Here is a 23535-nt window from a genome sequence, read left to right on the forward strand (position 1 = left end):
TGGGGCGTTTCTACCCAGGGTTTGGGGTGCCTGTTCAGGGTCTGGAGCCCCCTGCCCGGGTTTGGGATGCCCAGCCCAGGGTGGCTCAGTTCCCCACCTGCCCCAAGATGGCACAGGCACACTCCTACATCAATCACACACAGAAATCATCCTTGCACACACACCCTGCACACCTGCACACACACACCCTGCACACCTGCACACACACACCCTGCACACACACACCTGCACACACACACACATCACACACACCTGCACACACACACAGACCCTGCACACACATCACACACACACCCTGCACACACACCCTGCACACCTGCACACACATCACACACACCTGCACACACACACCCTGCACACACACCTGCACACACACACAGACCCTGCACACACATCACACACACACTCTGCACACCTGCACACACATCACACACACCTGCACACACCCCCTGCACACCTGCACACACATCACACAGAACTGCACACTTATCACACACCTGCACACCTGCATACACACTCTGCACACACACACACCTGCACACTCACCTGCACACACAAACAAGGCCTGATCACACAGATCATATAAACACGACCACACACATCATGCCTGCACACACAATGCGTGTGCACACACGCCATGCAGGTGCACACATCACTCGTGAACATGTGCACACAGCTCACACCTGAGCACACATCATACCTGCTTGCACAAACACAGCACGGTGCCACGAGCACCCCGTGACTGCACACAGCACACCACGTGTGGTTACAGCACACCTGGTGGCACACACACAAATCACACTCAAACACAGGTCAGGCAGGCTTGAACACACTCACCATGCGTGTGCACACACAAATCACACTCAGAAACACAGGTCAGGCAGGCTTGAACACACTCACCATGCGTGTGCACACACAAATCACACTCAAACACAGGTCAGGCAGGCTTGAACACACTCACCATGTGTGTGCACACACAAATCACACACAGAAACACAGGTCAGGCAGGCTTGAACACACTCACCATGCGTGTGCACACACAAATCACACACAGAAACACAGGTCAGGCAGGCTTGAACACACTCACCATGCGTGTGCACACACAAATCACACTCAAACACAGGTCAGGCAGGCTTGAACACACTCACCATGTGTGTGCACACACAAATCACACTCAAACACAGGTCAGGCAGGCTTGAACACACTCACCACGCGTGTGCACACACAAATCACACTCAGAAACACGGGTCAGGCAGGCTTGAACACACTCACCATGTGTGTGCACACACAAATCACACTCAGAAACACAGGTCAGGCAGGCTTGAACACACTCACCATGCGTGTGCACACACAAATCACACTCAGAAACACAGGTCAGGCAGGCTTGAACACATTCACCATGCGTGTGCACACACAAATCACACACAAACACAGGTCAGGCAGGCTTGAACACACTCACCACGCGTGTGCACACACAAATCACACTCAGAAACACGGGTCAGGCAGGCTTGAACACACTCACCATGTGTGTGCACACACAAATCACACTCAAACACAGGTCAGGCAGGCTTGAACACACTCACCATGTGTGTGTGCACACAAATCACACTCAAACACAGGTCAGGCAGGCTTGAACACACTCACCACACGTGTGCACACACAAATCACACTCAAACACAGATCAGGCAGGCTTGAACACCCTCACCATGTGTGTGCACACACAAATCACACACAGAAACACAGGTCAGGCAGGCTTGAACACACTCACCACACGTGTGCACACACAAATCACACTCAAACACAGGTCAGGCAGGCTTGAACACACTCACCATGTGTGTGCACACACAAATCACACACAGAAACACAGGTCAGGCAGGCTTGAACACACTCACCATGTGTGTGCACACACAAATCACACTCAAACAAAGGTCAGGCAGGCTTGAACACACTCACCATGTGGGGGCACACACAAATCACACTCAAACAAAGGTCAGGCAGGCTTGAACACACTCACCATGTGTGTGTGCACACAAATCACACTCAAACACAGGTCAGGCAGGCTTGAACACATTCACCATGTGTGTGCACACACAAATCACACACAGAAACACAGGTCAGGCAGGCTTGAACACACTCACCATGCGTGTGCACACACAAATCACACTCAAACACAGGTCAGGCAGGCTTGAACACACTCACCATGCGTGTGCACACACAAATCACACTCAAACACAGGTCAGGCAGGCTTGAACACACTCACCACGCGTGTGCACACACAAATCACACTCAAACACAGGTCAGGCAGGCTTGAACACACTCACCATGCGTGTGCACACACAGGTCAGGCAGGCTTGAACATGCTCACCACGTGTGTGCACACACAAATCACACAGGGAAATCACACACACAAATCATCTCACATGTATCACACACACATATCATACACACACTTATCTCACACTTATCACGTCACACTTATAATGCACATATCTCACACTTATCACAGCCATATCATGCACATGTATCACACACAAATCACACACATCTCACACACATATCTTGCACACTTATCACACCCATATCTTACACTTATCACACAAGTATCACACACGTATCTCACCTGTATCACACACATATCTTACACATACCTTGCACAGTTATCACACCTATATCACACACATACCTCACACATCACACACATATATCTCACATATCTTACACCCATATCTCGCCCATATCACACACTTATCACACACGTATCACACACCTATCTCACATATCTCACCCATATCACACACGTATCACACACATATCTTACACACTTATCACACCCATATCTCACCCATATCACACACTTATCACACAGGTATCTTACACATATCTTACACCCATATCACACCCATATCAATTATCTCACCCATATCACACACATACTTGACACATCACACATATATGTCACACACATCCCACACCCCTATCACACCCCTATCACACCCCTATCACACCCTTATCTCACCCCTAGCTCACCCATTATCTCCCCTCCCCAGCCCGGGGTCCTCTCCCGCTCTCCCCCCTCCCGTCCCGTGTGCGCACGCGCGGGATCGCCCCGCCCCTCCCATTTAGCCCCGCCCCCGGCCCCGCCCCCGCTCCCCCTCCCGCCGGCGCTGCGGCCGCTCCGCTCCGAGGCCGCGGCGCGTCCCCGCCATGGCCGCCCGGGCCCCCCGCTTCCCTCCGGCCCCTCCCGCCGCCCGCCGCTCCCCGCCGTCCCCCGCCGCCCTCCTGCCCGTCCTGCTCCTGCTCCTGGTCGGCCCGCTCGGCGGGGCCCGCGGTGAGTGAGCGGCGGCGCCGGACCCGGCCCGCACCGGGCACAACATGGCGGCGCCCCCGCCCCCGCCGTGAGGGGAACGGGGAGGACCGGGGAGGGGTCGTGAGGGGGAGCGAGGGACGATGGGGGGAAGCGGGAGGGAGGCGATACGGGGGGCTGGGGGCAGCGGGAGGGAAGGGCCGGGGCCTGCCCGGGCCTGGGGCTGGGAGCGGCTGTGGGGCAGGGGGCGGCTGTGGGGCGGGCGGTTGGGGGGGTGAGGCCCAGGGGAGGTTTTAGATGGGCTTGGGGTGGGGGAAAGGGGGTGAGAGAGGGCTGGGGGTGTGAGGAGGCCCTGAGGAGTTTGGGGGCGGGGAGACACAGGGGTGGGTGTTCCAGGGTGGTGAGAAGGGCTGGGGGGGTGGATCATGGGGTGGGGGAGGCGAGAGGGGTGAAGGGGCCTGGAGGTGCCCCCAAGGCTGCAAGGAGGCCCCTGAGGGGGTCTGAGAGGTTTGGGGTGTGGATAGGTGTGGGTGTTTCTGGGTGAAGGGAAGGATTTGGGGGTGGGATCTATGGGGTTAGGGGGTCTGGAAGCAGGGGGGATTCTGAAGGCATCAAGGATGTGTTTTGGAGGTTTTGGGGGACTCGCAGGGGTGTGTGGTTTGTGTGAACCGGAGCTGGTTTGGGGCTTTCCCCCACAGAGGGGATGGGGATGTGTCAGGGAGAGGCAGCAGCAATTGGGGCTGGGGATGGCTCCCAGTGCCAGGGGGTCCTGCAGTGCCAGGGGATGCTCTGAAGAGGCCTGTGCTCCCTTTAGAAGGAGATCTGGGAGCCTTCAGCCTCAGGTTTTGGAAAATAACGATGGAAATTGGGATTTATGGGTTTCACAGAGGATGGGCTTGGGGGTCTCAGAGGTGTTTACTGGGCTTGTCACAGAGGTGTGGATCAGCCCAAGGTGGGAAGTGCCACCCTGTTGTCGTGGAAGTTCTGGAGTTTGTGGCCTCTTCCCACTGTCCTGTGGCCATGGCAGGGTGAACCTGGCAGCCCCCCATGCCCCAGAGTGTGTCTGTACCATCCAACCCTCTGCAATCTGCAGTTTGGGCTTTTAAGGAAACCTTTCCATACCCTGAGCTTCTGGACTGGAGCAACTGTAAATATTTGTTTGGAGGGAGGTGAGGGAGGAAGAACTCTTTGTGTCGTTTGTTTGTTCTGTGTTGATCCTTTTCCTTTCTCTGGCCTGGTTCTGCTGCTCGTTGGGGTCTCAGCTCTGGGTTTGGGAGCAGCAGGAGGCCTCTGCTGCAGGCTTGGGGCAAACAGAGGGTCTCAGCTCCAGCTTTAGGAAGGAAATTGATTTGGAATGAAGTGGAGGAGACTTTCCCAGTGGAAAGACCTGACTGAGCATCTCTTGGGGACAGAGGACGGGCTGGTGGCCACTGCCTCTGGTGCCCAGGGCTTGCCAGAGCAGTCCAGCTCTGTGGCCATCGGGGTGATCACTGTTGTGTAACTCAGGTACCTGTTCTGACAGGTTCCACTGTGGAATATTTTAATCCTCCCCAACCTCTCACCGTTTGTGCTCTGCATTCCCACCTGACGGTCGGAGGGTAATAACTCTGTGTGTGTGTGTGTGTGTGTGTGTGTGTGTGTGCAGATCTGGGCTTGTTAGAGCACAGAAGATGGCTTCAGACCTCACCTGGGCAGCAGGTGAGGGTTTACCTGGGAGTTCTGGGAATTTAGGGATAGAAATGGGCTTTTGTGAGGAGAGTAGCTGTGTTTTGGTGTAACCTCAGGTAGAACCCAGCCTGACAAGGCTGTTTGAGCTCCTCTGTGATAAGTGGCAGAGCAGGATCAGCTGAGACTCGTGGCAGGACTGTTTTCAGGCTTTCACTTAGGTAAAAACTGGTGTTTATTAAAAAAAAATCATAATTAATAAACAGGAAAAGACCAATTGACTGTACAAATCCCCTGGAAACTTGGCGACTCTGGGTGCCTTTGATTTTGGGCTCTATGAGTGACTATTGTTTCCGCTTTTATTCAGTGCAAGGTGTGAGCTCAGCCTGGGCTGGAGGGAGTTGCACTCATGGAATGAGGTGCAGAATGGCAGGAATCACTCTGGGAATTGTTCTCTGCTCCAGCAGCCATGATGCACGTTTGGTATGCCGGGGCTGCCCTCGCTATTGTGCCTCATACCAGAGATTTAGCAGCTACTTATTTCGGGAAAGGCTGGGAAAACATCTGAATTTCTGCGGTGCTGGGGAGCCAGGAACCTCTGTTCCTGTACACACAACACTCCCCCGGCCCCTTCTTTAAAAGAAAAAATAAAAGGAAAATAATCAAGGCTTCTTTGCAAAGGGGTGTTGCAGGTCGGCTTTGCTTGAAATAAATCCAAAACCCACCCTGGGGAATCATTTTGGGGCAGCAGATTTTATTATTAACACCACCTGCTTCAAATATTTACCCAGTTAAATCAGGCGAACTCTGCGTGGTCCGTAAGTTATATCCTACAACTTTCCAAGAAAGCCTTTCTCTAACTGGAAATTAAAAACAGTGTCCAACAAGCATTCTTGAACTCGTCCAGCTCCTTGGCCAGACAGCTTGGGTTGTGTTTTTTTCTCTCCCCCGATTCCCTGCCAGCAGTGGATGCTCCGGAAATGGCTGTTGCGAAAGGAGCCGAGTCAAACGTCAGTTCTCTTAGCAGCAAGCAAAGTTCACTGGGTGGTGACAGGGGGAATGAGTCCTGCCCTGAGCAGAGCAGGCAGGAATTGCTTCTCTGTTTTACAGGGATGAAATTCTGGGTGGGAGCTCCTTTGTCCTCCTTATTATAAGCCCCTGGTTCTCAGCTGCCCTGGGCTTCTCTTGTGCACCACTGTTTATTTATTTCTTTTCAGCAGAAAAAAAAAAAAAGAGCCTTCCCTGCACTTTAAATATCCTCTTGATAAAGTCTTGCTGCTTTTTGTGGCCTTCTTGGAAGTGTGGGAATGTTGGCTACCTGTTAAACATTGTATTTCCACTCTGGAGCAGCCAGTTGCCTGGGAGAAGCCAGGATGGGTCTGAAGTCTTGGAACCTTGAGAAACCTGGGCATCAGGTGTGCAGGGTGTTCTTCCCCAGCACCAGGTGTGTGGTCTCTTGGCTCCTAAACTGGTTTCCTGACAAGTTAAAACACAAAATAGGTGTCAGACCAGAGCCCAGAGAGGGAATGGGGAGCCATGTGTCCGTGTTCTGGGTGGAAGAGCAACAGCAGAAACATCAAGGCTTCTTCTAATTAACCTGTTAATGATGAGACTCCTGTCAATTCCTTATTTACAATTCATTCAGAAGCTCTTTTGTGTTCCTGGAGTAGATGCAGGGAAAGTTCTGCACTTTAAAGCCACATTCTTCCTACCTCCTTTTTTTTTTCCTTTTTTTTTTTTTTTTTCCATTTCGTGTGTTTTCTGGTCAGCCCTGCTGCCTTCACGTCAGGTCCAGCCTGTGCCAGGGGACTGCAGCCAGCTCAGAGAACTTGCGATTCACTTCCAACTTGAAATATCCCAGGATAATGCTTAGTTTCTGGATGACTTGCTTTAAAGTGCTTTGTTTTTCATAGTGCTTTGCAGCTAATTTTAACTCCATTTCGTGTAGCAGCAGTGGGTCAGTAGATATCATAAGCACCAGCAAGAAGCAAAACATAGAAATGTTTTGGTCCAAAACAGGAGGAGAAATTGGAGGGGAAATGAGATGCAGGGAGGGTGCTTGAGGTGGTGGTGCTCTACCTAGGCAAGGGCAGATCCCTGCTATTTTCTCCAGCTCCTTAGTGAGGAAATGGGCAGTGACAGCAACCAGAGCTGGCCTAGCCCTGGATTTTGAGGCAGTGGGTGCAGGTGACACCTGGGGAGTCACTTTGGGCTTGAATTTATCCCAGCAAGGGTGGAGGGATCCCCACTGGGGACACCAAGCAGCACAACAGTCAGGGTTAATATGAGAATGAAGGGCCAGGAGTGTGATCAGGGGGATGGAGCACCTCTCCTGTGAGGAAAGGATGGGAAAATTGGGATTGTCCAGCCTGGAGAACAGAAGCTTTGGGCTGACCTGATTGTGGCCTTCCAGTACTTGAGGGCAGTCTGCAAGAAAGATGGAGAGAGGCTCTTTACAAGGGCCTGGAGTGCCAGGACAAGAGGGAATGGCTTCCCACTGCCAGAGGGCAGGGCTAGGTGGGATTTTGGGAAGAAATTCTTCCCTGTGAGGGTGGTGAGGCCCTGGCACACGATGCCCAGAACACCTGGGGCTGCCCCTGCTGTGGAAGTGTCCAAGGCCAGGTTGGATGGGGCTTGGAGCCACCTGAGATAGAGGAAGGTGTCCCTGCCCATGGCAATGGGGTGGAACAAAATGAGCTTTAAGGTCCCTCCCAACCCAAGCCATTCCAGGATTCCATGCTAATATAATGGAAAGTAAATCTTGTTTCTTTAAAGCCTTCATCAGATAGCTCAGTGTCCCCTCATCATTGCCTCTGGGAAAGGGAGCTGGTTGTTTCCTTGGAGCTCTGATCCTTTATCCAGCTGAACAAGGAGCACATGGGAGCTCCTGGACATGCCTGGGCTCCCTCACCACAAGGGAATGGACATTATTCCCAACCCTGTGTGATACAGGTTGCTCTTTATTTTGGCACAGCACAGGACCAGACACTGACAGGTATTTCTTTCTTCCAAGCATGTTTACACACGTCCCTCTTCATTAAAGCATCCAGAGAAGCAGCAGAGCTGCAAAGCCAATTGTTCCCCATTTCTGTTGCTAACATTATGCTGCTGCACCATGAAACTGGTGCTCCCAGAGTGGGGCTCATTAAGTTTGGTGCTGCACAAAGACAAAATCAACTGCAGCTCCTGTTCCAGAGCCTTGGAAAGGCTCAAAGTCGGGGGAATCATTCTTCTAGCCTCGATTCAAACTGTTGAAAAAGAACAGCAGCTACAATCCCTGCAAAAAAATCTGTTTATCTGGTAAATACGTGGGTGGTTATTGGCAATTTTACCAATGATCATCTTCAGGTTAATTATCCTCATACATATTGATCAGGTAGAGTTCAGCCCTGAGAAAATGGCATCTTTCTTAGGCACAGCTCTGGGAGATGCTGGAAAATGTATTCCAAAAGGTGGTTAACACCATTGCAGGAGATTCTGCTGTGAAACTTTCCCCTGTCTAGCTGCAGAGACATCTTGACACATGCAACTCCTTGTGAGAATAAATACGTGCAAAATGAGCTCGGAGAGTTGCTGGGAAAGGAGGAGAAATGTTCTTTGCCTGTCAGAGCTCAGTGTTTGAGTCTCCCTGGAGCATAGAGCTCCAATCTACAGCCCCCCACCTGTTTGTTTGGATCCATTTTGGGAATTCAGGTTGCTTTTAATGGGGGGATTTGGAGGGAGAGAGCCAGCCCTTGTTTTTTTCCTCTTTTCTGTGGTCGCGTCAGGGGGTATGGATACCTCTGTGCCCCAGGGTCCTTTCAGATCTGTAATCCAGGAACCTCGTGGGGAGCAGAAACAGCTCTTGGGCTTGAAGGAGTCAAAGCCTGGGCTGGGCTAGTTGAGGATCGAGGAGAGGTCACTCAGCACTGCCAATAAATAATTTTTTTGTTTATTGTCAGCGCTGAGTGTTCTCTCAGGTTTTGGGGAAGAGCAGTGAGGCCCAGCCTCGGATCGAATCACAGCAAGGTTTGCTCCAACCTGCTCCATCCCTCCAGTGAGAACAAAGCTTTTCATGCACAGGATCTGCAGCTGAACGTTGGGCTTGTTCAGGCAGTGTCTCTGAAGGGCTGGGCTGGGCTCTGGGTGTCGGGGTGGGGAGCAGATCGAGCGGGCTCGGCTCCAGCTCCGGCTCCGCTCGCACCTTCCACGCAGCCGCATCCCCGGCGCGCCGCGAGGGGGGAATGCAGCTCCCCGAGGGGGGAATGCACCTCCCGGCTCTGGGAACTGCTCTTTGTTTCCCTTCACCCCATCTATTTCCTTCAACCCAGGCGGGTTTTTTATTAAGTAGATTATATGTTTGGCTCAATAGAAGCTTTTCTTCCCCAAGGAAAAAGAATGCTGTTGGCATGAAAAATCCTTTTATCCACTCCTGTCTCCTGCTTTGCCCTGGCTGCTCTCAGAGCGCCCTAGAGATACCAGAGGGGGGCTCTGCTTCCCTGCCCACCTTCTGTCCCCCACCCAGGGCAAACAACAGTTGCTTTTTCCTGGCTTCTCATGAGTTTCTGATAGAAGAATTTGCCTTTCTGGTTAAGCAGACTGGAGTTACTGGACCCGCATGAGTTGCTCTGTAATTCTCCTCTTTGCCAGGAGCTTCCCAGTGAGCCCCGGTGCAGACAGGCCTTTCCTCCCTGGCACACACAGAAAATTGGAGAGTTCCTGCCTGCAGCTTGAAGGTTCTGGCCAACAATACCTGGAAAGCCCCTCGAGGGTCTCTGCTGAGAGGTGGAAAGAAGGACAGTGTGTGCTGAAGGCTCCATTCTCTTTGTTCTAGCTGGTCTCTGACCGTGGGGATTTTTGAGGTGCAAACATAAGAATTAAAGTTGAAAAAGAGCATTTTTCTCAGAGGGGGAGCAGGGTGAGGTGAGGCCTTGGGCCATCCCCCTCCTTTAGCAGGAAATTTTGGCTTTCTGCACAGAACAGATAAGGATCTCACTCTGTCTCCAGGCTGGGGCTCTGGTATCATACCTTGCAGGTAAACTGATTTTTTTGTTGTTGTTGTTTTTTAATCCTGCAAATGAGACTGAGCAGACACGACCTGCTTCTCTGCTTTCCCTCTCAAAGGCATGCTCAGTTTCAGGCCAGATAATTCACTCAGAAGTTTACAAAACCAGTTTTATTAGTGCATTGAAGTGTTTTGTTTGCTTTGTAGCTTCTGGAAGCAAAAACTGCCACAGCCTAAATCTTGGAATTGAGACCTCAAAAATGAGTCTAACAGGAACAAAGTTCAGTTTTGTTGTATCTAAATCAAACTGAAAAGAACCTACACAGTGAAATGTGTGTGGGTTAAATGTTTTTAATTTGTACCTCAAGCTTTTGATAAGTAATAAGGGAGATGCTTTAAAAGACCATTTCCTTTTAAGTAGACATGAAGGCAGGAATGTGCCCTGGGTGCTCTTGGCCATCTCAGATTTTCATAAAATCTCCTTTATCACCAACCTTTGTTCCCCCAAGTGTAGCTATTTTTCAGAATTGTCTTTTCTGCACTCTGCTGACCATGGGAAAACACTGATCTTGGAGCTATTTGAAGTGCATGTTAGTGGAGGGTTTTTTTCCTTTCATTATAACATTTCCTCTCAAAATCTTCAGAATCTTTGGATGTTCTTCACCCTTCTCAACACAGATCAGTCTGTCCTGTCTGTTTTCTGTCCTGTGTCCCTTTTCTCTGGCCTGTGCTGAGCACCTGGTAGGAAGTTCCCTTTGCTTGTGATGCTTTCTAAAGGTGTCTCACTCAACAGCTCTTCAGCTTTTGATCACAGAGTTACAGAATTGTGAAATATCCTGAGTTGGAAAGGGCCCACCAGGATCATCCAGTCCAATTCCTGGTCTTGTGGAGACATCCCAAAATCCCACCCTGTGCATCCCTGAGAGCAGTGTCCAAGCACTCCTGGCAGCCTCGGGGCTGTGCCCATTCCCTGGGGAGCCTGGGCAGTGCCCAGCACCCTCTGGGGGAAGAACCTTTCCCTGTACCCATGCTAAACCTCTCCTGACACAGCTCCAGCCCTTCCCATGGCTCTTGTCACTGGCTTTCCACTGCAGTTTTGAATCTGTTGGTTCCAAACTAACCAGCATCCCCATTGAGCCCATCTGAAACAGCTCACAACAGCAGCTGGAAAAGGAGGAGCAGAGTCCAGAGAGAATTAAGTGAATAGTAATGCAATTACCCTGATTGATTTACCCAGGTCTCTGGGATAAGGGCTAATGGGTCTCTTCCTCCTAAAGGAACCCTGAGTAAATCAGGACCAGCTTGTTTTTCATTAAGCTTAGGGTAACATGGCCCCACACACAAGTATTGAGGGTGATTTTGTGTGTGACTTTACACTGAGAGGATTTAGATCAGCCTGGGCAGAGTTAACTGTGGCACTTGTATCTTTTAAAACCCTTCTTCACACCCTCCCTACCTGAAAGCCCATTTCTGCAGCGGGTAAGGACATGTTTTGGATTCCCTCTGGGAAGGCTGGGAGAGCTGATGAAAGCTGCTGAAAACCCAGCGTGCTGCTAAACAAGCCCCACCCTTCTTCTTGACATTGTTGGATTTCTCTTTGTTCCCAAGGATGGCAAGGCCTGGGGATTTGCTTACAGTTTTTCAGGCAGCTTGAGAAAAGTACAATGACAGCTGGGAGGTGGAAAAATGTGGGAATCTGCCTCAGAGTTTCTCCTTCTCTTTATCCAAATAATCTTCATGGAGAGCAGGCAAAAAGCCAGGAATTTATTTGACCCAAGGTAGTGTCTCGGATCAGGAAAGCAGTTATTAAATGAGTGGCTGATCTAGCTGGGTGTGCACGCTTGGCTCGTGCAGTCACTTGGGACTGGGTTTGCTTTGGCCTCTGCCAGCTGCTCCTTGTCTCCCTGAGCTGGGGTGGTCATCCCTGGCCAGCCCAGAGTAGGCAGCTCCAGGGAGCCTGGACACTCAGCCCAGGTGGAATCAGCTCAGTCAGTTGGAGGAATTGTTGATTTTTATGTTGAGTCTGACCCAAGGGTGGGCTGGGAGAAGATCTCAGTTGGATCTCACCCAGTTTGCAGGCATGACTTGGGTCATGGCTGGTGGTCCCTTGCCAGCCCACATTAGGCAGCTCCAGGGAGCCTGGACACTCAGCCCAGGTGGAATCAGCTCAGTCAGTTGCAGGAATTGGTTTTTAGGTTGAGTCTGACCCGAGGTGGGGCTGGGAGAGGATCTCGGTCAGATCTCGCCCGGTTTGCAGGCATGACTTGGGTCATGGCTGGTGGGGATTGCAACAGGGGCAGGCAAAGGGCTGCCTGGACAGGCACCTCCTGGAAAGGCTCCTCTGCCTCCACTGTCTGTTTCATGCCGAAATTGGATTCTTGCAGGTCTGGAATACTGAGTATGACTTGTGCTGTTTGCAGAGCCGGTTCTTCCAGAGCTTGAGAGCAGCTCTTGAAATGGAGAATTTAAAGAAGGTTTCCTCTCGTTCGAGCTTTTGCTCTCTGTGGGTTTTAAGGAGTTGATCTTGTTTTGATTTCAGCTTTGACATGTCTGTGCTCTGACTGCAAACAAGCCAACTCCACGTGTGAGACGGACGGTGCCTGCATGGTCTCAGTCTTCAACCTGGATGGTGTCAAACACCACGTTCGGACCTGCATTCCTGAGGCAAAATTGATTCCTGCTGGGAAACCCTTCTATTGTCTGAGTTCAGAGGATCTGCGTAATACTCACTGCTGCTACTCCGATTTTTGCAACAAAATTGATTTAATGGTTCCCAGTGGTAAGTAGAGAGTCAGATAAATCATGTGTTTGAAGTGGGAGGAGAGGAGCTGTCTGTTTGGGATTGGGAATTTGGAGTTCTCAGCCCTGTTTTCACTTCTTCCCTTCAGTTGCTGCATGAACTTGAGCGCTGGGTTTATTTCCTTCGTCTGTAAAGTGGAAATAACAAACTACTTCAAATTCAAATGGGAATGTGTGTGTTCCCTTTGTCACTGAGTTGGCCCTGCCTTTATCAGCTGGTGTTGCTTCCCTTCCAAGACTCCAAATCTTTTCAGTGCTGAGCAGAAGTAGAGGAGCATTGCAGCAGCTTCAGAGCAAAATGTGTGGGGAGGAAGGTGCCTGTGTTCAGAACACATGCAGGGGAAGCAGCCCTGCCTCTGAGTGAGGTGTGGGAAACTTCTGCTTCTCATCCCTGGGACAGAGAGGGCATGTGGTGCTTCCTCACACCTCCTACTTTCTGTTTTGGGCTGGTGTTTAGTGGGTGCTGGGAAGACTGCAGAGTCATTTCCCTTGGGAGCGGTGAAGAGGTCTCATCTGTGCTCAGAACAACAAATAATTGTCTTCAGGTACAAGTTCACTGGTTGTTACAGGGCAGAAGGGAAAGAGGGAGCAGGGAGCCCTTCCAGCTGGTTAATTTCAAATGGAAGGTAAGCTGCAGACTATTCTGGAAAATCAGCCCAGAACACACTCCTGTCTAAGAGAGTGAATGAGCAGCCCATAATCCCTGATCCCACAAAACTTCTTTTTGGGGTTTCAGCTGCATTTTACCTGCCTGACAATCTGCCCCACCTTAACGCTGTTGTTTGTTGTGTCCCCAAGCTAAAATTGTCCAGGCTCTGAGAGAGCAGTAAAACACTCAAAAGTCCTCAAAGCAATGATAATTTTCTCAAAATATCTGTTTTTCTCCTCCTTTTTCTCCCAAGGACACCTGAAAGACAACGAGCCCCCGTCGAGCTGGGGCCCGGTGGAGCTGGTGGCGGTGATTGCCGGGCCCGTCTTCCTCGTGTTCGTTGTCATGATCATCGTGGTCTTCGTGTTCCACCACCACCAACGGGTCTATCACAACCGCCAGAGGCTGGACATGGAAGATCCTTCTTGTGAAATGTGCCTTTCCAAGGACAAGACCTTGCAAGATCTGGTCTATGATCTCTCCACCTCCGGCTCTGGCTCAGGTATTGCGAGATGGTGGGACGTGACCAGTGAGAACTTGCAGTTGTCTCTTTGGGCTAGTGGTTGCCACAGCAGTGAGGCTGCTGCCTCAGAGCCTCTTCAGGGGGTCTGTCATGAGGAACTTGAAGGGATGTTTAAATTCAGTCGTGTGGTGGTCTCATGTCTGTTCAGGTTAAACTCCTCCTTAACTGCAAGAGCAAAGAGCTGCATCTGTTCCTAGTTTAGCCTTGAAACAGGATTTGGGTTAGAAACAGCCATTAACTGCTAACCTGTGTGTTGTTGGCTTTCAGAGGAGAATGCAGGATGTCACCTGCATCAGTGCTGCAGGAAAATGGGGGAGATCCCAGCAGATCAACATTTCACAGTGCAAATAGTGCATTTACACAGCCCATTTCATCCCAAAGAGCCCTTGGGTCTTCCCAGGTGGATGATGTGCAATGTTTGCTTCTGTAGCACTTGAAAGGAATCCCCAGAATAGATGGGAAGTCACTGTTTAGGGGTGGCTTTGAGCTAGGAAGGTAGTTGGGTTAAAGAATATAAGGGACTCTGCAGCAGATGGAAACTGTAGGAAAATCCACAGAGACAGAGAATGTCACAGCCTGATATTTGACCAGGGAAGAAACCTTCAGCAGCTGCTATATATGAAATATTTGGGAGCTTTTCTGTGCATGCTGTAGGCAGGTGAGCTCTGTGCTTTCTGTAAGCAATAGCAGTGATGTTGGGACTCCTTAAGATAAATTTGGGGGGGATTTCTTCTTTTTAGCAGAAACTGACTTCAATTTCCATTCTTTGCATATTGAGGCTGCAGTTCCCTTCATCTGTCTGAGCAGAACTTCCCCAACTGCTCCACGCTGGATCTCTGCTTCAAAACAAAATGCAGATGCTGCCCAAGCAGTGGCACATCCCAGACAGGAGCTGCCACCATTCCCTGGTTTGGGTCTTGCTCAGGCTCCCATTTCTTATCGAATGTAGAGCCTGCTGGATTTGAGGACATTTTTCAGCCTCTGGAGTTTCAGGAGGTTTTTTGCTACCACAGTGTAGGAATGTGCCCCCTGTTGACAGAGTGACCAAACTGTCCTTTGTATCCTTTAAAAAGGGAAAAAGCCCAGAAGTTTCCCTCCTCAATTAGCAAAGAAGACACCTCATAGGACCTGGGGGACTTCACCTCAAACTTAGGGACAGCCAGTTGGACAGAAGCCAAAAAGTCCCACCTGAGCAATTCACTAGAAAAAGAAGAGGGCAAAGGAACTGATTGCTTTTGTGAGGTGTTTTACCAGGAGCAAGAACCTCTTGCCCTAACTCAGGTTTTCTCTTTAAAGAGTTTTGGTTTTTTTCCTTTTATTAAAACTTTTCTGTTTCCAACACTGCCACAGAAGCCATCCTGCTGACTTTATGCCCTCTGAAGTAGCTGAGCTATCTCAAAACTGTATAAATCTCCAAAAGCTTATAAGACCTGGCTCGAAGAGACCCTTATATCAGTGGAGTTTGTTTTTTCCCCCTCTGGCACCTAGCTCAGGTTTTCTCTATAAGGACCTTTCTTATTTTGCCTTTTATTAAAACTTTTCTGTTTCCAACACTACCACAGAAGCCATCCTGCTGATTTTATGCCTTCTGAGGTGGCTGAGTGTGAAATAGATCTCCAAGAGCTTATGAGACCAGGCTTATATCACCCCAGGGATTGATTCCTTCCATTCCTTGTCCCCAGGCTTGCCTCTGTTTGTCCAGCGGACGGTGGCTCGGACCATTGTCCTTCAGGAGATCATTGGCAAGGGCCGCTTTGGGGAGGTGTGGCGGGGCAGGTGGCGTGGGGGTGACGTGGCTGTGAAGATCTTCTCATCCCGTGAGGAGCGTTCCTGGTTCAGGGAGGCAGAGATCTATCAAACAGTGATGCTGAGGCACGAGAACATCCTGGGATTCATTGCTGCAGATAACAAAGGTAAGAGGTGCCTCAAGCCTAGAGCAGAGGCTTCACCACTGTGCAGCCAGTTCCTGTGCCTCACCACCCTTTCCAAGAAGTTTTCTCTGTTTTCCAATCTAAACCTTTCCTGGTGTGACTTTAGGCCATTTCCTCTGGTCCTGTTGCTTGTTACCCCACCTGGCTCCATCCTCCTGTCAAGAAGTTGAACAGCATGAGAAGGTCCCCCCTGAGCCTCCTTTTCTTCAGGTTGAGCCCTGCAGCTGCCTCAGCTGCTCCTCAGAAGTTATCCATTCCCTTCCCCAGCTCCATTGTCCATCTCTGGTCACATTCCAGCACCTCCATCCTCCTGTCAAGAACTTGATCAGAGTGAGGAGGTCCCCCCTGAGCCTCCTTTTCTTCAGGTGGAGCCCTGCAGCTCCCTCAGCTGTTCTTCAGAATTATCCATTCCCTTCCCCAGCTCCACTGCCCATCTCTGATTGCATTCCAACATCTCCATGTCTTTTCTTGTCATGGGGGACTAAAGCTTATTAAGTCATCTTCTCTGGGTCTCTGCACTGCCCAAAACTACTCCAGGACTCGAGCAGTTGCCTCACCAGTGCCTGGCACAGGAGGAAGGTCACTGCTCTAGTCCTGCTGGCCACGCTATGGCTGATTTGAGCCATTTCTTACTTGTCCCTGTCGAGCTACAGCCTTACCCAGCAGCTCTGCTCTGTCCCAAAAACATGTGGGATGCTCAGTGGCCATCCCTGCTCTGGATCTGCCTGAGCTCCATCTCTCTTTTTGCAGATAATGGGACGTGGACTCAGCTGTGGCTTGTCTCTGACTACCACGAGCATGGCTCTCTCTTTGACTACCTGAATCGCTACACGGTGACTATCGAGGGCATGATCAAGCTCGCCCTGTCTGCTGCCAGCGGGCTGGCCCACCTGCACATGGAGATCGTGGGCACTCAGGGTAAAAGCTAAATTGGGAAAGGCATTGGGAATTCTTGAGGGGAGGATAAAGCAGGAGGGAGCTGATGTGCTGTGCAGCAAACCCTGCCTGAGTCAGCCCAGCTTCATCTGGTGGTTATCGAGCAGAAATAGAGCGATTGCTTTGGCTGGCTGCGAAGTGGGTTAACCTGGCGCTCGCTCCCAGGAGTTATATCACCATTTCACATCCCATCCTAAAATTGGCGCTGCCTGGGTGGGATGTGAGCACAGGCAGAAGCAGAATCACAAACTCCTGACGTCGGCCCCTATGCTGGGATGTGGAGTTTACATCCCTCTTGAGGCCTCTGAGTGCCACTGCATCAGTGGCGCCTCCAAAACTCAGAATCACAGAATCGTCAGGTTGGAAGAGACCTCTAAGATCGAGTCCAGCCTGTGCCCTAACACCTCAACCAGACTATAGCACCAAGTGCCATGTCCAGCCTTTTTTTAAACACATCCAGAGATGGTGATTCTACCACCTCCCTGGGAAGAGCATTTCAGTACGATTGGAGCTTTTCCCTGCTCTGTTCCTTAGGAACCTAAACAGGAAAAAGTGTTGCAACAGTGGATTTAATGCCCTGAAATCCGGTTCTGCCTCTGTGCCAGTTCAACAAATGGATTTCCCCAGCTTGACCCTTGCTGCTTTTTATTTTGCTCTGCTAGGAAAACCTGGGATTGCTCACAGAGACCTGAAATCCAAGAATATTTTGGTGAAGAAGAACGGCACGTGTGCCATCGCTGACCTCGGCCTGGCCGTCCGGCACGACTCCGTCACGGACACCATTGACATCGCCCCGAACCAAAGGGTTGGAACCAAACGGTAGGAAATGCACTTGGGTGGCTGGAAATGCCTGAACTCTGGGTTGAGCACTGGGGGAATTCTCTGAATTCAGCATTTCCCAGGGTCTTGCAGTGTCAGTTTAGTGTCTGAGTTGATGCCAAAGGGATGTTCCAGGTGTCACCACACTGGAAGGTGTAGGCCAGCCATGTAAACCTGGCATAGGAGCTCACTGAATACATGACAGCAAGCTTGGCCTCACTAAAGCCTTTGGGACCTTCTGATGGGAGCCTGATGTAGTTTTGGGACATTTCTACCTCTTTTCCCAGCTTGCTGTTGTTCTTGAGTTTTTTTTTCACTCTTTTAGATCACAGGGCCCAGTTCTGTTCTGGTGCCAAGCAGAGCTTTTTCTGCTGGGAAGTGCTGTGTGGGAAAACCAATCATTTACTGTATTCCAGAGAATTCCCTCTCAGAATGAAAATATTTTTCCTTTCTCTGTGCAGATACATGGCCCCAGAAGTCTTGGATGAAACCATCAACATGAAGCATTTTGATTCATTTAAATGTGCTGATATCTACGCCTTGGGCTTGGTCTACTGGGAGATTGCCCGAAGGTGCAACGCAGGAGGTAAATGTCCTTTGTGTGCCTGGGCCAGTGGCCATGCTTGCTCCTGGGTCTCCCAACCTTGGGGTTCCATTCATCAGGAGGAGCGAGGTTTGATCAGGGTTGGGAGGTTTGAGGGAGAGCAGGGCATGGGAGGACATGTCCCTTTGAGTTGTCACCAAGGGAGGTAACAGAAGTGACCCATGATTGCTGCAAAGCCCAGCCAGTGTTGGGTTAAGGTTCCCAGTGGTGGCTGACGTTCCTTTGGATGGATTTTCAGGAAATGGTGGTGCTGACTGGGGGGGACTCCCCCAGATCAGTATAAATGTCTTGGCACGTGCAGCTGCAGCATCATCCCACGTGTGTGACTGTCCCACTGCCGTGGAGATTCAGTGACCCTGGCGCCTTGCTGGGAGGTGTTGATCCAGCCTGCTGACTCTGTTCCAGTTTAGGCAGCTGCATTTTATTTCCCTGAATTTTTCTTGTTAACTCCAATTCCAGATTCTTCATTTCTGTTCTAAATAACTGCAAAGTGTTGACGCATCTCAGCAGTGAGTCATGGAGCCCAAACCTCTATCCGTCTGTCTTTAGCAAGCACAGTGGCCATGGTCCCTGTTCCCAGGAATTTGATTTTTCCCTGCTTTGCCTTTCAGGTATCCATGAGGAGTATCAGCTTCCCTACTATGACCTTGTGCCCTCTGATCCTTCGATTGAGGAGATGAGGAAGGTTGTGTGTGACCAGAAATTGCGGCCAAACATCCCAAACTGGTGGCAGAGCTATGAGGTGAGGCCTGCTTTCATCTCCATGTCCCCTTCCTCTCCTGTGAGGAAAGGCTGAGAGAACTGGGATTGTCCAGCGTGGAGAACAGAAGCTTTGGGGTGACCTGATTGTGGCCCTGCAGTATTTGGAGGAAGTCTGCAAGAAAGAGGGGGAAGAATCTTTCCACACTGTGGTGAGGCCCTGGTACAGGTTGCCCAGAGAAGCTGGGGCTGCCTCTTCCCTGGAAGTGCCCGTGGCCAGGCTGGACAGAGCTTAGAGCAGCCTGGGATAGTGGAAGGTGTCCCTGCCCATGGCAGGGCATGGAATGAGATGGGCTTTAGGGTCTCTTCCAACTCAAACCATTCCTTGACTCCCCGAGGATAAGGTAACAAGTTCTGTTAGGTGTGCTCTGATTCTGGGGGATGTGGAGGCTGTGTCAGTGCCCAGGCAGAGCAGCAGCCTGGCAGACCCACGTGGGCTCAGGGGAAGAGCAGAGCACTGACATTTGCTGTTGTTTCCTGGCCAGGCACTACGGGTGATGGGCAAGATGATGAGAGAGTGCTGGTACGCCAACGGAGCAGCTCGGCTCACTGCCCTCCGCATCAAGAAAACCCTCTCCCAGCTCAGTGTCCAGGAAGATGTGAAAATTTAGGCTCTGAGCCTCAGCAGGAGGAAACTGCACAGGAGCTGCTGTGCTAGAGTAGACATGTGATGGAGGCCTACCTCGTGTTTCAGCCCAACCTACTGCTACAACCAGACAGCGGGACCTGCAGGCTGCTAGGCAGGGGGACGGAGCCTATGGAACCGCTCTCTTCCCTGCTTGGGTATGAAACAATCCAAAACCTTTTGTGATCACCTCCTGAGAGCGTGGAGACTTGAGAGGGACTTCACCCGAGGGAACTCAGCCATGATCGTAACTCTTTGTTCCTTTAAAGGAAACCCCTGTAAAGTTCAGTGTGCGTTGAGCACCCATTGGTGGGGTCGGAGCCAGCCCCGGGTGCTCGGTGCCGGGAGCGGGAAGGGAAAGGGAAGGTTTTTCTTGCCGTACTCTCGAGGATTTTTCCAGGGACTGGCACGTTAATGCAGAAAAAGCAAAACAAATGGTGCTCTCTTCCAAGAGGCTGAGCCGGAACAGTTGATCAGCTTCACAACAACCGTTCTCCCTCCTTTTCTTAAGCTTGAAAAAGTCCAGCTCGGCGCCCTGACGGCCGTCGGGGCGCCCCGGTGTCTGCATGCGCGAGGTGCGCGTGTCCCTGTGCCTGGTCATCTCCTCCATAGCCGTGCGGTGTCTCTGCCTGTGGGTGGCTCATCTCTGTCCGTGCTTCCTGTGCATGTGCAAATCTCGAGTGTCCCGTTTGTGAGCTGTTGCTGGTGCTCTCCGTGCTGAGTCGTGAGCCTCGTGGAGCTTGGACAGGCTGCTGCAGAGCGGATCCCCGGCCCCCCGATGGGCGCCGCGGCCGTGCCGACTCCGCCGCCGGCTGCCACAACGTCCCATCAGGTTGCCTCACTGCCACCCCTTCCCTTTTTTTTAAGATGAAACAAATAAGGAACTGAGAATCACTCCTGGAATCCAGGTTTTTTTGTCTTGAGCCCCTGGGGTTTGTAATTCTTGGTAGAGGGGAGCTGAGTTGTGTCAGAGGGGGAACAGGTGCTGTGGGGAATGCAGGACTCAGTTCACCTGGGAACACAATTCCCAGGTCCACCACCCAGGTGGATTTCTGGGAGCCTGGTGATGCAGCAGTGCAGGCTGGGGACAGAGTGGCTGGACAGGCAGAGGGGGGCCTGGGGGTGCTGGTTGGTAGCTGGGTGAACATGAGCCAGCAGTGTGCCCAGGTGGCCAAGGTGGCCAATGGCTCCTGGCCTGTGTCAGGGGTGGTGTGGCCAGCAGGAGCAGGGAGCTCATCCTGCCCCTGAGCTCAGCCCTGGTGAGGGCACACCTCGAGTGCTGTGTCCTGGTCTGGCCCCTCAGGTTGGGAAGGATGCAAAGAGGAGAGCAGAGAGGTTGGAGAGGGGATGGGAACACAAACCCTGTGAGGAACCACTGAGGGAGCTGGGGGTGCTCAGCCTGGAGAAAAGGAGGCTCAGGGGTGCCCTCATCACTCTCTGCAGTTCCTGAAAGGTGCCTGTGCTCAGGTGGGGTTGCTCTCTGCTCCCAGGCGGCACTGACAGAACAAGAGGACACAGCCTTAAGCTGCTCCAGGGGAAGTTTAGGTTGGAAATCAGAAAAAAGTTCTTCACTGAAAGAGTGATTGGGTGCTGGAATCATCTGCCCAGGGAGGTACAGGAGTCGCTGTCCCTGAGCATGTTTCAAAAAGGACTGGGCATGGCCCTCAGGGCCCTGTTTAGTTGATGAGGAGGTGTTAGGTTAGGTCATAGGTTGGACTGGATGATCTCAAAGGTCTTTTCCAGCCTGGCTCATTCTGTGATTCTGTGATCTGAGTTCTGGGGGTGCTCTGCACCTCCCGGAGGCGCTGGGCAGGGTCTGACAGCAGGTGTGGGTTGGGAAATCAACATCCATCTTTTTAATATAGGTGTATAAATATCTCCTAATGTGGAAGTGGCTGTGTCTCAGTGTGGGGTGGGGGGATCTGCATGGGTTTTCTTTTGATTCAAGGCCGAATCCAGGTGAGGGAGAGGTGGGGTGACTACAGAGACTCTGGAAGTGAGAGCTGTGGCTGCCCTGATGACTCTGGCAGTCAGGAAGATCTGTGGTCTGGAGGTCAGGTCAGTGTCTGCAGTAGAGAACTCTGAAGCCATAACTTTTAACTGGAGTGGTTTTGATTATTATTTTTTTAATTATTATTGTTGTTATTATTATTATTATTATTATTATTGTTGTTGTTTTCTGGGAGGGTCTGGATTTTAACTTTTTTGAATATTGTTAATTCTTTCTAAGAGCAGAAAAACAATCTCTAATTATTACCTCTTGACCTGTTGGTTTGTAAAGAAATCGCTGCAAAAAAAAAAAAAAAAAAAAAAAGGAAAAAACCAAATGCACAGCTCGATTTACACTGGAACTGTTTCTACTCTGACCTTGCTCCTGCTCTCAAAGGTGAGGTTTCATCTCTGCTCTGGCTGCCAGGGTTGTCTTTATTTCAGTCCCTCTGTTCTTGCTGTCTGTGTCCCTGTCCGTGTGTCCCTGTCCCCGGTTCCCTGTGTGTCCATGACCTTGTACAAAGTGAGGACTGTGGGGTTTGGATGGTGTAGGAGCTGTTTTGCACCCCCCAAGGAGTTTTTGGCAGCGTGGATCTGCCCTGGGAGCAGGGCTGGGCGTCCCCTGTCCCCTCCCAGCTTGTCCTGAGTCACATCTCAGCCAGAGCTTCCCAGCTACACGTGTCCCTTAAACTGCACTTGGGAGCCAAGGGGGCACTTGCAACCCCCAAGTGTCAGTTTAACCCAGCTAAACCTGGACTTGGAAAGCAAGGGGGGCACTTGCCAGCCCTAAATGCAGGTTTAGCCCAGTTAAACCTGGACTTAGAAGCCAAGGGGGCACTTGCAAGCCCTAAATGTCAGTTTAAGCCAGCTAAACCTGGACTTGGAAGCTGAGGGGGGCGCTTGCAAGCCTCAAATGTCAGTTTAGCCCAGTTAAACCTGCATTTAGGAGCCAAGGGGGGTGCCTGCAAGCCCTCAATGCAGGTTTAGCCCAGTTAAACCGGGACTTGGAAGCCGAGAGGGCCACTTGCAAGCCCTCAGTGCTGGTTTAGCCCAGTTAAACCGGGACTTGGAAGCCCTAAATGTCGGTTTAACCCAGTTAAACCTGGACTTAGAAGCCGAGGGGGGGCACTGAGGACTCCCAGGCCGTTGGAACAGGCCGGGCTGGGAGCTGGGGCAGGCAGGAGGGGCCGGGCACAGCTGCAGGCACTGCAGCCCCCCTCGGCTCTCCCATGCCGGCCCCCACAGCTCTGAACTCGCACTGAACTCGCCCCCTCCAACTGTAGCCACACTGCACCTGCCTCAGCTCCGAACCAAACGGGTCAGGAAAAGACGAGGCGAGGGCAAGGGCCCTTCCAGCAGGATTTTAGGGGAAATCTTCAGGAGAGATGGGGAGAAGCCAGCGGGATCCATCCGCGGCAGGAGCTAACGCTGACCATGTAGCATTTACACAGCACTTTTTTCATGCAAATCGGTGCCCGGGGGCGCCAGTGCTTGCCGAGCTGTCGGAGCACGTGGGAATTGCTGCCTTGCCTCCAAAAAGTTGCAGCAGCTCTGGGAAAAAGGAGCAAAAACTGCATTCCAGGCAGTTCCGTGCAGGACAAGGAGGGGGGGGTCCATCGGTACGTGGCTGCAGGACAGAACTCTTGGTACTTCTCTGCCCCTTTTTGATTTGTTTGGTTTTGTACATTTTCTTAGCAAAGGACTGTAAGAAAATAGCCACTTAGCCACTTTACCTCTTCAGTATGCAAATGTACATACGGTGTAAGATAGGAAATCTTTTGTTTAATATAAAACCAGGCTGTCGATTTCTGCTGTACATTATTAAAAGTTTGTTTTATTCATGTGAGGTGTTGCAATCTCAGTTCGCTGGGAGGGGTGGGAATTGCAGGGCACAGCTCAGTCCCTCAGAGTGGTCCCTCCCAGCTAAAAAAATCTCTTTAGGAATCCT

General features: G+C 51.3%; 1 protein-coding gene and 1 long non-coding RNA gene across 5 annotated transcripts; both read left to right on the forward strand.

Annotated features, from left to right (window-relative positions):
* The first annotated feature begins 35 nt into the window (after positions 1–35).
* On the forward strand, positions 36–2996 carry LOC127060550 (uncharacterized). 2 transcript variants are annotated; one of them, XR_007779753.1, is made up of 3 exons: positions 36–1373; positions 1805–1928; positions 2114–2996. It is a non-coding gene; the product is annotated as an uncharacterized LOC127060550 (long non-coding RNA). The 2 variants fall into 2 exon arrangements; XR_007779754.1 differs by having other exon boundaries at positions 2175–2996.
* Positions 2997–3175: 179 nt separating this feature from the next.
* Positions 3176–23428, forward strand: ACVR1B (activin A receptor type 1B). Of its 3 annotated transcripts, XR_007779634.1 has the most exons (10): positions 3176–3328; positions 12493–12732; positions 13655–13903; positions 15607–15837; positions 16606–16773; positions 17454–17610; positions 18072–18196; positions 18826–18956; positions 19459–22506; positions 22569–23428. XR_007779634.1 is itself a non-coding variant. In XM_009100305.4 (9 exons), exons 1-9 carry the CDS (start codon positions 3205–3207, stop codon positions 19582–19584), a joined length of 1551 nt encoding a protein of 516 aa, XP_009098553.4. In that variant the 5' UTR covers positions 3176–3204; the 3' UTR covers positions 19585–23428. The 3 variants fall into 3 exon arrangements, 2 of the variants coding, with proteins under 2 accessions (XP_009098553.4, XP_030087489.1); XM_009100305.4 differs by having other exon boundaries at positions 19459–23428; XM_030231629.2 differs by lacking the exon at positions 3176–3328 and adding an exon at positions 11581–11731 and having other exon boundaries at positions 19459–23428.
* Positions 23429–23535: the final 107 nt, after the last annotated feature.

Source organism: Serinus canaria, chromosome 25 (assembly GCF_022539315.1).
Source record: "Serinus canaria isolate serCan28SL12 chromosome 25, serCan2020, whole genome shotgun sequence".
Taxonomy (NCBI): Eukaryota; Metazoa; Chordata; class Aves; order Passeriformes; family Fringillidae; genus Serinus; species Serinus canaria.

Coding starts and splice junctions, on each gene's coding strand:
- ACVR1B (XM_009100305.4), top strand. CDS start 3,205: ATGGCCGCCCGGGCCCCCCGCTTCCCTCCGGCCCCTCCCGCCGCCCGC. Junction 15,838..16,605: donor CATTGCTGCAGATAACAAAG/GTAAGAGGTGCC, acceptor CTCTTTTTGCAG/ATAATGGGACGTGGACTCAG. Junction 18,957..19,458: donor ACTGGTGGCAGAGCTATGAG/GTGAGGCCTGCT, acceptor TTTCCTGGCCAG/GCACTACGGGTGATGGGCAA.